Raw genomic sequence first — 14,912 nt, 5'->3', positions numbered from 1 at the left:
TCACTGAATCATGAAAAGCTGCAGAAACCGAAAAACACTCCACAGCTACACTTTAGCATTATAACAGTGAGTTTTGCATGTGCGAACACTCATTTTTCTTCAGAAAATGTAAGTCTGCTTTATCACGCTGCAAGCCCATAAGCAGTGCTCATCATTTTGAAGTGCCTTTGTCTGTCTGTCACATCGCATGGCAGCTCTCGGCTCTGACGGTTTGCTTTCGGCAGCTGTTTGTTTTATTGTTTCTCTGGTCTGCCATTGAAACAGTTCGGCACTAAGAGAATAACCGATTTCTCTTCGGTACGACTCGAGTGTGCAGCGCAGTGCTCTCAGACGTGCGCTAAAGTCAGACTGTGGCTGAGATATATGTGATGGAGTTCCCTAAACCTCACAGACGTGGCCGTCTGCCAAAGACACAAATGGGTCTGTACACAGAGAGATTTATTAAATGAGCCATCAAACACATCATATTTAGAGTGTGTGTGTGTGTGTGTTTAAATGAGCATTTGGTTTGGCTTGTATGGTTTGTGAAAGAAAAAAACGCTGTCGTTTTCAGGTCACATTTAATGAAGTGAAGTGAAGTGACATACTGCCAAGTATGGTGACCCATACTCGGAATTCGTGCTCTGCATTTAACCCATCCAACGTGCACACACACAGCAGTGAACACACACACACCGTGAACACACACCCGGAGCAGTTTGGGGTGAGACACTGTTTCTCTCAGTCACTCTTATTCCCACATCCAGCGCCTCTTGAACACTCTTATAAAGCTTTCGCTTGGTGTTTATCATGCTTCTCTGAATGAATGATTCATTTTAATTGGTTGCCGAGAGATACCGTGAGTCATCTGTACTCCACTAAGTCATCTAGAGATGTGCAATACAACATATACTTCAAAATCAACTAGACTAAATGGCAATTAGCTCTTAAAAGGACTATATACACTATATGTAGAATTTAGAAACCTGTGTTATTAGTGACACCGCATTAAGTGAACTGCAGTCAATAAGTTATTTTTTGCTCATCACTTAGAAGTAATATTTGAGACTAAAGACAAAAAAGTTTGCCAAGACAAACTTTAGGTTGGCTTGAGAAAGCCTAGCCTGAAAGTTTGAAGCTGTTGTTAAAGCTTGAAAGTTTAGATAGATTAGATAGATGTTGATAATCATGCTGCTAGCATGATTTAGCACATTGCTGGTAGGTTTTTAACATGTTAGCACGATTAGCATGTTGCTAGCATGTTTCTAGAAATGATTACCATGTTGCTAGCAAATTGCTAATATATTTAACATTTTGTTAACACGATTTAACATGTTTTAGCACGATTAGCATGTTATCATGTTGCTAGCATGTTTTTAGGATGATTAGCATGTTGCTAGCATGTCAGCATGATAAGCATGTTGCTAGCATGATTGCCATGTATGTTTTTAGCATGATTACTAGCATGCTTAGCATGTTATTATGCTGTTAGCATGATTGACACGTTGCTAGCATAATTTAGCACATTGCTAGTATACATGATTAGCATGTTGTTAGCACGATTAGTATTTAGCATGATTACCAAGTTTCTAGCACATTGCTAACATATTTTAGCATTTTGTAAACATGATTTAACGTTTTTAGCATGATTCGCATGTTGCTACCACATTACTTACATATTGTATCATGTTAACATGATTTAACATAATTAGCATGTTGTTGGCACATTGCTAACATAGTCTAGCATGTTGTTAACATGATTGAACATGTTTTAGCATGATTAGCATGTTGTTAGCATGGTTTATAATGATTAACATGTTGCTAGCATGTTGCTAACATGATTAGCATGTTGTTGGCATGTTTTCTGACAAAATTGTAGGTGCTTAGAGGTACGTTTATGTAGACGCAAATAATTAGAATCCAGCAGGATGCGTTTTTCTATAACTTGCATACTGTTTAGGGCGGACAGTGTGCAAATTGTAATGTCAGCTCATCATCAGCAGTGATAATGTAAGAACACATGTACCGTAAATCACTCCGCAGGTGCTGTGGAGAAGAGCTCAAAACATGGAGCCGAAGACAAAACCCAAAACATCATCATGGCTATGAAGGAACGGATGAAAATCAGGGAGAAGAACCGGCCCGAGGTGTTCGAGGTGATCCAGGAGATGTTTCAGCTCTCGAAGGAAGATTTCAACGCTAACCTGAAGACGGCCAAACAGGCTGTGCTGGAGGGAACGTCCAAGTGGTCTGCCAAAATCACCATCACAGGTGAGCAATGAGTGAATCTCACATCACCTAACAACAACATGAACAGTGCCCTACACAAAAACCAAAATGAGAATTAGCTTAATGATAATATTACAGTGCATGCAAATGTTAATTTAGGTTGATGGCTAATTTCGCTGGTACTTGTGACTAGTGACAATAAAGGGCTACTACTACTACTATTTACAGTGCCCTCCAAAAGTATTGGAACAGTAAAGACAAAATTGCTCTGTTGGCTGTGGAGTCAAGAAATTTACAAATATGATTAAAAGATGAATATGAGACAAAACTACAGAATGTCACATTTTATTATTGGGCGATTCAACACATAGATGATTTACCAAATAAAAAGAACAGCACTTTTATAGTTCATCCCACTCATTGATGTGAGCATATTCATCTTTTAATCATATTTGTAAATGTCTTGACTCCACAGGCAACAGAGCAATTTTGTCTTTACTGTTCAAATACTATTGGAGGGCACTGTAAATACATTTTATATTTCTGAAATAGTTTATATAAAAGTATTATTGCTGTAGAATTATATGAACTATACATAATTATCAATTATAAATATATTATATTATATTATGTTATATATATTATATATTTAATGTAATTTTATTCAATCAAATTTTATATAAAATATGTAAAATAATAAAAATAAATATTTAATTTTTAAACAATTAGTTTTGGGATTAAATATGGGCCGAGTATGTTCTTGAAAATTTTAATAGTATTTTATATTTATTTGTATTCATTCATTACATTCATTATTTGTATTTACATATTATATTTACATAGGACATTTTATATAATATATACTATAAAATGAGTAAACATATGTGAAATATATTATTGTAATATTTTATATTAAATTATTATTATTATGAATAATAAATATATAATATATATTTTCTTTGAATTTTTCTTTTAATAATGTATTATTTATTATGATTATTGTAATAAAGATTATACTTAATGTAATATTTTATACAGATTTTATATAAAATATTTATTGTAATTTATTTATTTATGTTTTTGGTTGGTGGCATACATATAGTTATGTTTTATAGTCGGTGTTTCACATTGTAAAATGAGAAAAAAATATATTAAATATATTATCTGAGCAGTATCATTTCATTTTATATTAAAGTATTATTTTATTATGTTTTTTCTTCCTAATTGTTATTATTATTTTTTTCTTTTAATTATCCTTTTAATAATCTATTATTTATTATGATTGTTATAATTATAATACTATATTATATTAATGAATTTATTAATTATATTAATTTATTAATTATATTAATGAATTATATTAATGGAATAAATTTTATTTATTTATTAATGTAACATTGTATACAGATTTTATATAAAATATTTTATTTATTTATTAGTTGTTGGTGTTATATATAAGTTTCCTGAGATTCACTCTTGTGTCTGTCTGTGCGTCTTTATGTCTGTGACTGGAAGAGACCCTACAGCGAGGAAATGCTGCTCAGTTTAGTTTGGGAAATGTGCCGAGAGTTTTGCTTGTTTTCTGACAGCTCAAACCGCCAGACGACAGCAACCATCTGCTGTGGACAGAAACGTAGGCCGTCGCAGCCGTCTCTCTGAGTCATAAAGAACCGTTTCTGTCCATCTGCAGATGCATGTCCTCGCATTGCTTTGTTTCAGTCATATTTTATCTACCAGAAGCCGCTATATTAGTTCAGCTGCCTGCAGGTAAAGTTTGCTCTGTGTGTCCGTATCAGTGATGCTCCTTCGCCTGACTTTGAGGGTCAACAGAGACTGTGAATTATTGCCAAGCTTGCAACGCTGCCAGAGTGTCAATAGAACACAGAGAGAAAAACAGCTCTCTGCTTTAATTTATCCTGGCGTACGATCGAATCTCCCGTTTTGGAAAGTATTCATACAAAGATTTATTTATCAAGGGCTTCATGAACACTGGCCTCTGTAAATTTTGATTTAGTCTGACTGACGCATTAACCAGGTGACCGTACACTTCTATTTTTGTCTTGTTTTGCAATAAAAGGTCTACATTCACATGGTCTAACATCCATAAAAAATTTCCCTCGAGATGTAAAAATTCTTGTTTCAGAGAATCTACTTGAATCACCTTTATTTGATCAAATTTACAAAAAAAAATTATTTTCTTGAAATAAATGCATTTTTATTTCCCGTTGGTAAATTTTTTATTTTTGTTTTCCTTTCTTTTTTTAAGTATAAATCAAACAAAAATTTCTGTGGTTTATTATGTAAGCCTGTTTTCTCCATGGAATTAAAAAAAATTGGTAATAGCGACGTCTACTCTCACAATTCAGACTTTTTTAGTAATTGGAAGTTCATATCTTGCAAATCTGAGAAAAAAAAAATCAGAACTGCAAGATTTAAACCCAGACAATTCTGAGTTTTTATATTAAAATTTAATACAGTTTATCTCTGAATTCTGTGTTTGTCTTGCAGTTCAGTTTTTTTTTTATTGCAACTTTGTTCTCTTAATTATGCATTTTTTTTCCTCACAATCCTGAGTTTATATTTTGCAATTCAGACATTTTCTTTAGAATTGTGAGATAAAAAGTCACAATTACTTATTCAGTGGCGGAAACAAGCTTCCATGGATTATTGTGCATAGATTATTATAGATAGATTATTATGCTAAATGCAAGAAAAGAAAAAAATGGGATAAGAACAATAAACTTAATTATATGTAATTTCTAAAAACAATGATTCTAAAGTACTTCTCAAAATTTTAATTTCTCAAGTTTATGTTTATCAGATATTTGGATTTATTTAACAAGAAACAAAAACATACTCAATAGGAGATTTGTTTTTTGGGGGGTTTTTTTGCAGTAGAGAGATAGATTGTTGTGCCATGAGCCAAAAAACAATCTGAGCATCACTGTGAGACATACTGACGTGACACGAATGTGTGAACGCATCTCTGGAAACACACACAAACACTCAGAGACGCCATCCTTCTTTCATTCCAGCTAAACTATCTGGACTATATTACCCTCTTCAACCGGCCCGGTGACATTGCACCAATCTCTGTCTGTCTCCAAGCACAAGGATATATGTTCCCTGAATAATTTAGCACCCTGCTCGTTCATAATTAATGAGAGCTTCCTGTGAACTACTATTGGCTCTGTGACGAATGGCATCCCCATTGACTGAGTTCAGTGCCACTCAGGCTACACACTGCTTTTATGTTGTATTATTGCACATTCGTCTGTTTTGAATTGACACTTTAGTTATTAATGGTGCCGTACATACACACACACTAGACCTGACTGATGTTCAAGGATGTATTGTGGTGCTACACTGAAAAAACAAATAGCTGTAGAATCTATTTTCACTTACATTCCACAAATAAATAAAGAGAAATGGCAAGTAACACATTGAATTAAACATGAATTTTTGAAGTGGGTAAATTTAAATAGCATTTTCTTATGAAACATACTCCACTAATCTTTGTTTTATTTACAACATTGAAAAATATATATTTTTTATATTGCATAAAGCCCCTGAGCCAGTGTTCATTTTGGTATCATTGAGATACTATTTAAGATTTTATTAAAATTTTGAATTAGTTTATATATATATATATATTTTTTTTTTAAACATGTCTAAATAAAAAAGATTATTTTAGTTATTTTAGTAGTTAAAGTAATTGAAAATTAGAAATGTTTCCTTGGCAACTAGCTGAAATAAAATTAAATGTCATTTTTTTCAGTTAATGTTTATTTTATTTAATGTAACAAAATATTTAGTTTTAGATTTAGTTTTAATTAACTACTATAACCCTGCTCTGGGCACCAACATTTTCACATAATAAATTACAATTAGTGCTGTCAAATGATTAATCGCGATTAATCGCATCCAAAATAAAAGTTTTTTTTAAACATAATATATCTGAGTGTACTGTGTATATTTATTATGCATATATAAATACACACACATACAGTATATATTTTGGAAATATTTACATGCATATACATTTATATATTTATATTCTTATATTTTATATTATATATAAATATATTTAATATATAAAGACAACATATTTTTATTAAATATATACATGCATGTGTGTGTATTTATATATACATAATAACAGTACACACATATTATGTAAACAAATCTTTTATTTTCGATGAGATTAATCTCGATTAATCGTTTGATAGCATGTTTGAATTTTTACCTTTATACATCACAATTTTGCAGATTTACAAATGTAAACACACTGTGATAAACACATTGTGTGTTTTTAATGCATTTCTGTCAGCATCAGTATAATGCACTCAGAAGCCTCAGTTAGTCATTGTTCTGGTCATTCATTGGCAGCAATGGCTGGCAGTTTTACATTGTGCAGTGCTTTGTGTTCTGGTTTCAGGTCACTGCGGGTCTCCAAACTCAAGGACTCTTGCAGTCAGAGCACTGGCATCATCGACCCCAGCCATAATCCATCTTTCGCAATGCACTTTATATTGCTTTGTGTACTAAAACATGATTCATAATGTCCAGTTCTTCAGACATCAGCATTTAATCTCCCATGCAAATGCTGTTTTGCTTGCTTCATGAATGCCCAGTTCACAAAACGTTGTCTTTTTTCTCTTTCTTCTCTAGTTGTATGTGCTCAAGGTTTACAAGCCAAAGACAAAACGGGCTCCAGCGACCCCTACGTCACTGTACAAGTGGGAAAGACCAAACGCAGGACCAAAACCGTTTTTGGCAATCTCAACCCGGTTTGGGAGGAGAAGTTCTTCTTGTGAGTCTCACAGAAAGCAGATATGTTTTCTGTTTATTTACCTTCTGTGTTGCATTGTGCATCTAACATTGTGCTGATGGTAAGAGATCCAAGTTGACCTGGATCAGTGGTCTTCAGCTGGTTTTGCTTTAGGAACCAGATTTTACACTGGGAATATAGTGCAGTGCAGTCAGCACAGTACCGATTTTAATACAGAAGTAAGTCAAATTAACCTTAAAATCATTATCATTTTATATTAATATAAAACGATAATAAAATGATTTTAAAATAAATAAATGATTTTTAAATAAATAGATTTTAATATTTATTTTATTTTAAAATATATATTTTATATATAAAAATAATATATTTATTGTTTTTAATTATTAATTTGTAATTATTTTAATCATGCTGCCAACAATGTAATGCATTTTGTGTCAGCACAAACTATGTTTATCATGACCCTTTTTATGTTGGCTAATCAGACCCTCTTCCAGCAAGTGACAGATGAATTTGCACGGAATTTAGATGCAAAGTCTTTGACGTCAACAACAAAAGATTTGGGATTTTTTTCTCCTCCCTTTTAAAACTTGAAGCGTATTTATTTGGCTGTTTTAATTATGCATGTTTATATGGCCTGTTGGATTTTTATATTGGCATTCAGCATTGTTTTTTCCCTTGTTTCCCACGACCCATCAGAACAGACCCGAGGCTCATCTTTAGGGCATGACCCACCAGATCCACCGCTCTAGAATATCACGCCGATTGAGGATGAAAACCTTTTTATGAGATTGTTGGACACTCTTATGCAGTGAAGCTTTTTAAAATTATGTTGAACTCAAAGGGCAGAGATGCAGTTTCCATTTCACAACATTTCTGCCACTCAGTCACAAACAAATTTTCAAATGGCATATGAATTATTCAAAGTAGCCTTTCATTAATTTGACATTTTCTGTAGAGCCCTTCCATTACGAGTATGTCGAAGTCGAAGGAGGATTTTGGTCTATTTGAAAAAGCTCTTCGGATCATAAATGAGGAGTAATGGAAATCATTTGTATTCCCGTAGCCTTTGTCATGCTCTCATGGGACTGTTTCTTTTCATATTTCTGATAATATATCCTTGAAGCTTCTGCAGTCATGGGTGTTGCATTATAGTGAGGCTGGACTCACTGTCTCCATTGATAATCCTTTGTTAGGATTTGATGTTTCTGATGATGCACAAAGCCAATAAATCAGACGCCTGAGATCTACAGCACTCTTGAATGTGGGAATGTTGTACAGTCCAGACAGAACGTGCGGTTCGGTTGAACTGGAGGAACCACAGGAGGTTGTTCCTGATTGTTAGTTGCTCTTTCATTAAGTTTTTGCTGAAGTCATTATGAGATCCATGCGCTCAAATTTATCCATCCATGGATGGTTGGATGGATAAATGGATAGATGGGTGGATGGATGGATGCATAGTTGGATGTATGGGTGAATGGATGGATGGATGGATGGATGCATAGTTGGATGTATGGGTGAATGGATGGATGGATGGATGGATGGATGGATAGTTGGATGTATGGGTGAATGGATGGATGGATGGACGGATAGTTGGATGAATGGATAGATAGATTGATAAATATAATGATGGATGGTTGGATATATGGGTGGATGGACAGATGGATGGATAGATGGATAGATGGATAATTGGATGAATGGATGGATGCATATTGCATAGTTGGATGGAAGAAAAGATGGATTGGTGGATATATGGATGGATGGACCACGAAATGGATCGAAATATGTGACGATTCAAATCGGTTGAGATGCTAAACAAATCGCGATACAAATTATGTATTTCCAAAATATATACTGTATGTGTGTAAATAAATAAATATACATAGCACACACACATATAGTATGTCTGAGGGGAACTTACTGTCTTTAGAAAAGTTTAGATGGTATTTTTCTCTTTTCATCTTGCCTCTGTATAATGCATATTAAAATTCATAAGTGCAGCGCTGCTTTGTTTCCACGGAAATGCTTTAAGCGCCACCTGCAGGCAGAGACTGAATCTGCGTCTCATTCAGCTCGTCTGCTGTTTCTGTTTCATGCTGATATTTTTATGTATAGTTTCACAAAACTGAAGTCAGACCATTCTGTTTTTTGCTTCAAATTTTGAAATTATGCAATCTAATTTAGATTAAAACTGCTCATGTTGCATGCATACAGCATCTTCGTTTGGATCATGATTAAAATGCAGTGGTTGCCTCTAATTTTAAATGGAAAGAGCACAAACCAACAAAAGAGCAATAATATGCAAGTGCTATATTAGTATATTATTATAGTGTTATATTTCAGCTTAACAAAGAAACATGCAGCATTTTGTCCAAGCAATAATAAAAGGACACATTTAATTTATAATTTGTCTAAAATCTAATTTTGTTAAATCGTGAATCGAATCGTGAGTTGAGTGAATCGTTACATCTCTAATGGACAGAAGGATGTATATATGGATGGATGGATATCTGGGTGGGTGGATGGATGGATGAATGGATAGACGAATGGCTAGTTGGATGAATGGATAGATGGATAAATATAAGGATGGATGGATAAATGGATAAATATAAGAATGGATGGATGGATAAATGGATAGTTGGATGGATGGGTGGATATATGGATGAATGGACAGATGGATGGATAGATGGATAGTTGGATGGATGGATGTATGGATGCATAGTTGGATGGATGAAAATGGATTGGTGGATATATGGATGGATGGGCAGAAGAATGGATATATAAATGGATGGATAGATATATGGGTGGAGATATGAAAGGATTGATGGATATATGGATGGATGGGTCGGTGGGTGGGTGGGTGGATTGATGGATGAATGATGGATTGATGGATAGATATATGGATGGGAAAGGATGGATGGACAGATGGATGGATGGATGGGTCGGTGGGTGGATTGATGGATGAATGATGGATTGATGGATAGATATATGGATGGGAAAGGATGGGTCGGTGGGTGGGTGGATTGGTGGATGAATGATGGATTGATAGATAGATATATGGATGGGATGGAGGGATGAAAGGATGGATGGACAGATGGTTGGATGGATGAATGGATAGATGAATGGGTAGTTGGATGGATGGATAGTTGGGTGGGTGGATAGATAGATAAATAGATGGGTGGAGGGATGGATGGATGCATAAATTCCTGTGTTGAGGCAAATCAAATTAAAAATGAATGCTCATGAATCTGAATGTTTCCAGTTCTTCAGTTCAGAATATTTCTGTTTTTCACACAAAATGTAGTTTTACATCACTGTAATCATGGTCACTGTAATCAGCCAAATTCTGTGCTTATTTTTGGATCAAATACTATACATAACTACTCTGCTTTACACCATTAAATACCATTTTATTTTTAAATCATTTAGACTAGTTTGGGGTGTGTCCTGCTCTGTATTCTTGCATTACTTCATCGCGGTCATGGGTGAATAACCTAAAGCAGTTATACATCAGTACCACAGTCATTCACACCATCTGGTGAGCAAACAGAACAAATGCACTGCAGCAAGTGAAACAAAGCAACTCCAGTCTTTCAGCCTGTATTACATAGGAGAAAACATCGCTGGTGCTGAATCCCGTCGCAGATATCGCCACCGGAGCGATCTGCTGCTGTATTGAACTTTAGCTGTGTTGTTGCTGTGAGGAAGATTGCTGGATTATTAGAGCCACAGCACACTTCATACGACCCCTAATCCTCATCGCCCACTTTAATTTTCCTTTTCAATCCGAGTTTGCGATCTTAATCCTGAGAGAAATGCCAGCCTCTGCCTGTGGAGGAGGGTTTCTCATCTTTAATGGATTTTTCTATATGCTAAAGGCCACGCAGATCTCTCTCTCTCATATAAGCTTGCATATGCTTCTCCACAGTGGCAATATAGGGCATATTCTGCAGTGTCTTTGTGAACAGTATTCTAGACTAGAAGTTTATATTTGGTATGTTTGTGTTTAATGTGACAAAAAAAGTTCTAGCTGTTTGTTAGTTTATTTATTTGTTTGTTTGTTCATTTGTTTTATTTATTTGTAATCAAATGTATTTTAAAATATTTTTTTAAATATTAAATAGTCCTTAACATGAATTCTTTCCCTGCCATTTTCTTATCTTTTTGTTCAAAATATTTTTATTTAATTTATTTTAATGAAACTTGCCCATATTCAGGTATTGACAAAAAAGAATGCATGAAGCTAGAATAAAACAGTTTGCTTTGTTTAAAAGCAGAGGCTTTGTTCTTTCTTTTGACATATTGCATGTTCAGATATTCATACAACAAAATATTCATTTATTTAGTTGTTTATTTAACAGGGACAATGCAGAATAACATTACAGATGCTCTACATACAGGCTTTAATTTGCAACCCCATGCAAATTGATGAACATTTTTTGAATGATCAAAAAAAAAAAAACATTGGCAGGGAAAGAGTTAAAAATGGGTTTAATTCTCCTATTTTCTGTCTTGCTCTTTTTCTCTCACTTTCTCTTTCTAAATAGCTGCAGTGCTCATCTTTCATCTCATCTTCTTCTTGATTGGTGGCTCCCGTGGGATTTTTTTATGATTGGTGCAGAAAGCAGTGGGGAGGGAAGGGTGAATGTGAGGCTGGCAGACCAAACCATTTAAATGGGTTTTCTATAGAAGCATCAACATAAACTTTCCCATAATGCTTAGAGGCCATGTCCTCAAGCTCCTGACTGTCAGATTTCATCATGTCACGGCACGATTCACTACAGCGTGTGCTGGCCGCTCTTGTCGCCAATATAATCAGTGCATAACTTCCTCTTTAAGCGCATGAGATCACTGGAGGAAGTAAAGCGTGCATTACTCAGAGCACATCTCTCTCACAGCAGCCATCAACACCCATTAACACTGTCATACCCTGCATAAGAGTGGTTCGGGTGAAATGACCATCGAGCACCCCTAATGGATCCCACCCAACAACACTCAGCAAAATACTTACTGATGCTTACCAAGACAAGACTCGCTATTACTGCTACTCCTAATCAGCCCTAGAGATCCAAACAAATGCATCACTAGGTCAAAAGCACCAATACTTTAGTATTAAGTTGCTAAAAAAAAGAAAAAGATTATATATCTATTTATATAGTTTTTTTTTTCTTTTAAAGGACAGGACACACCAAGGGTTTCTTTTGTTATCCCTAATCCAGTCCAATATTAAATTCATACTGTTCAAATAGGAAAGCATTCAGTGTTTTTTTACTGAATAATTTAGCTTTAATAAATTGGCATGAAATGTGAAAAACTACGTATATATTATCCTATATATGTGTATGAAGAGTTTATTTGCAAAACAGATTTTCTCAGTCTTTTTTTCTTTCAAAAATCATATTTTTTATTATGTTATCATGTTTTTATTGTGTTTTATTGTGTTAGTTAACTAGTATTTTTTTGTTGTTTTTTACCTAATCAAAATAACCCAACTGCAGTTTGATTGAGATTAATTGGAATGCACAATCAAAAAACATGATTTTTGAAAATAGTTTTTGCAAATGAACCCTTCATATATATATATATATATATATAATTATTCTATTCTATTCTATTCTATTCCAAGATTTACTTGTGAATTTAATCCACCGTGGTTGAATACATTTACTTATTTAATTATTCTATTCTATAAGTTTTAATTGTGATTTTAAACCACCCTGGTTGAATTGAGCTCCTGCACAGGATGTGACAGGCCCTTGGGATGTGTTTTTTACACCCCTGGTCTACAGGACAGAGAGGAGAAACTGGGGCTGAAGAATATAGAGCTGAAACTGAGAAAGACACACACACACACACACACACACTACATCTACAGTTAATATTAAAGAAGAGATCCCGCTCTCTTGCTGTAGTACAGTGTGCATGTGTGTGTGTGTGTGTGTGTGGTCGGCCTCACGCTGGTGTGAGAAATGAGAAATGTGACAGGTAATTACATCCAGTCGGTGACTTACTTGAGCAGCAATGTATGAGGCCGGGCTGTATTGTGAGTACGGTTGCACCTAAAGGCCGCTGTTAGACACAACAAGCAGCGACGGGCCTGTAACCCCTTCAGCTGTGACTGGATTCACACTTAAACAGCCTCAAGTGTCTTATCACATCCACCTTCTGTCATTGGTCGAGCAAAGGCATAGTTCCGCCCCAAACTCTTGCCATTGGTTGATTCAGTGATGCAGCATCTGCCTGGTCAGGATATATATTCATTTTATTTTTATATTTATATTTATTTGGCCAATGTAACATTGCAGTTTTAGCTCTAACTGAAACAGAGAGTGTGAAATCGCTCTGTGCATTTCTTCAGCTAAAGCTCATGATAAATATCTATAGGGCGACGAGAGGCTCCAGGGCTTCAGGAGAGGCTGGATCGTTGGATTTGGAGGGATTTATGCAGGATTATGGGAAATGCATATTATGAGATGAGCTCTTAGTTCCTCTCACCTGTTAAAACTTTTTCAAAGACAGAAAGGCATTAGAGAGATAGTGGAAGCCCTTTTAATTTGTTTTCTCAGGTTGATAGTCTGTCTTTCTCTGTCATACTAGCAGATTAAACACATCAAATGATCTTCACAGTGGGTGTTTTTATAACAGCCGATGAAGAGCTGCTATAAATCTCTCCGAAACCTTCTGTTGTGGTGTATTTTCTCTTCTCACCCTGCTTTTTTGCTGTTTGTTGTGAAACATGACGGCAGATTGATTCAGTTCTCATTTGCAACTCGTCCACCTAAAAGTGTGGCTAGTCTCATTTGCATACTTTCTGGATTAGCCTTAAACTAAAACTTTCTAGTGCTTTCAAGCAAACTTCAAAGAAATGCAAAAACTGGGCTCATTTCTCTAGTTTAAAAAAATAATACATTTGGTTTCAGATTGGGTAGCAGACTGTTAATGAGGACACACTGTGCTGGAGTAGCTGCTGCATTGCTATATTTGAGGATTTGTACATTTGCAAGGCTTTTTTAATACTTAAAATGTCACTTCAGTGAATATATTACTCAACTTTTGCCTGCACAGATTGAATCCATTTATGTGTAACTGTGGTCAGTCGTTTTTGTGAAGAGACGTCTATTTCACAGCAGTTCGGTCTTTGACCTAAAGCAAAATGGTTTAAATATGACGACTGCTGAAGATTGAAAACCTGATCTCAAGTGTGAGTACATACATTTATTTAAAACAAACATAACTAAATCAGCAATTTTCAGCAAATCATCAAGTAAGGTTTCAGATGAACTTCTAAAGTGTTCTGCCTTACTAGTCAAAACATTGAGAAAGTTTATGAGAAATTTTGCCATTTTGTCAGTAAATTTCAGAAGACAAATCCAAAGAAAAAGAAAACTTAAATGTTTTTACCTTCACTCATTCATTTAGCCATTTATCTTTTACTTTCACTGCATGTTCAAAAGTTTGGAGACAGTTTTTTAATATTTTTGAATTAAGTCTCTTCTGTTCACCAAGGCTGCATTTATTTGATCAAAAATACAGTAAAAACAGTGAAATATTATTACAATTTAAAATAGCGGTTTTCTATGTGAATATATTATAAAATGTAATTTATTCCTGTGATCAAACCTGTATTTTCAGCATCATTACTGCAGTCTTCAGTGTCACATGATCTTCAGAAATCATTCTAATATACTGATTTGCTGCTCAACAAACATTTCTGATTATCATCAATGTTGAAAACAGTTATGCTGCTTCATATTTTTGTGGAAACCGTGACACATTTTATTTTTCGGGATTCACAGATGAATAGAAAGCTCAAAAGAACAGCATTTATTGGAAATAGAAATTACATTATAAATGTCTTTGCTGTCACTTTTGATCAATTTAATGCATCCTTGCTGAATAAAATAGTTAATTT

General features: G+C 34.6%; 1 protein-coding gene across 1 annotated transcript in view; it reads left to right on the top strand.

The window, feature by feature from the left end:
• The window catches only part of unc13c (unc-13 homolog C (C. elegans)), a 154,667-nt gene that overhangs the window by 32,189 nt on the left and 107,566 nt on the right, over window positions 1–14,912 (top strand). Inside the window, exons 8-9 of the mRNA XM_079373504.1 lie at window positions 2,023–2,250; window positions 6,880–7,021. Coding sequence (XP_079229630.1) covers window positions 2,023–2,250; window positions 6,880–7,021 — 370 coding nt within the window. The remainder of the gene's footprint in view (window positions 1–2,022; window positions 2,251–6,879; window positions 7,022–14,912) is intronic.

The sequence above is a fragment of the Barbus barbus genome, assembly GCF_936440315.1.
Source record: "Barbus barbus genome assembly, chromosome: 23".
NCBI classification, from domain to species: domain Eukaryota; kingdom Metazoa; phylum Chordata; class Actinopteri; order Cypriniformes; family Cyprinidae; genus Barbus; species Barbus barbus.
Note: the sequence above shows the minus strand (reverse complement) of the source record. Positions and strands in the feature narration are given on the sequence as shown.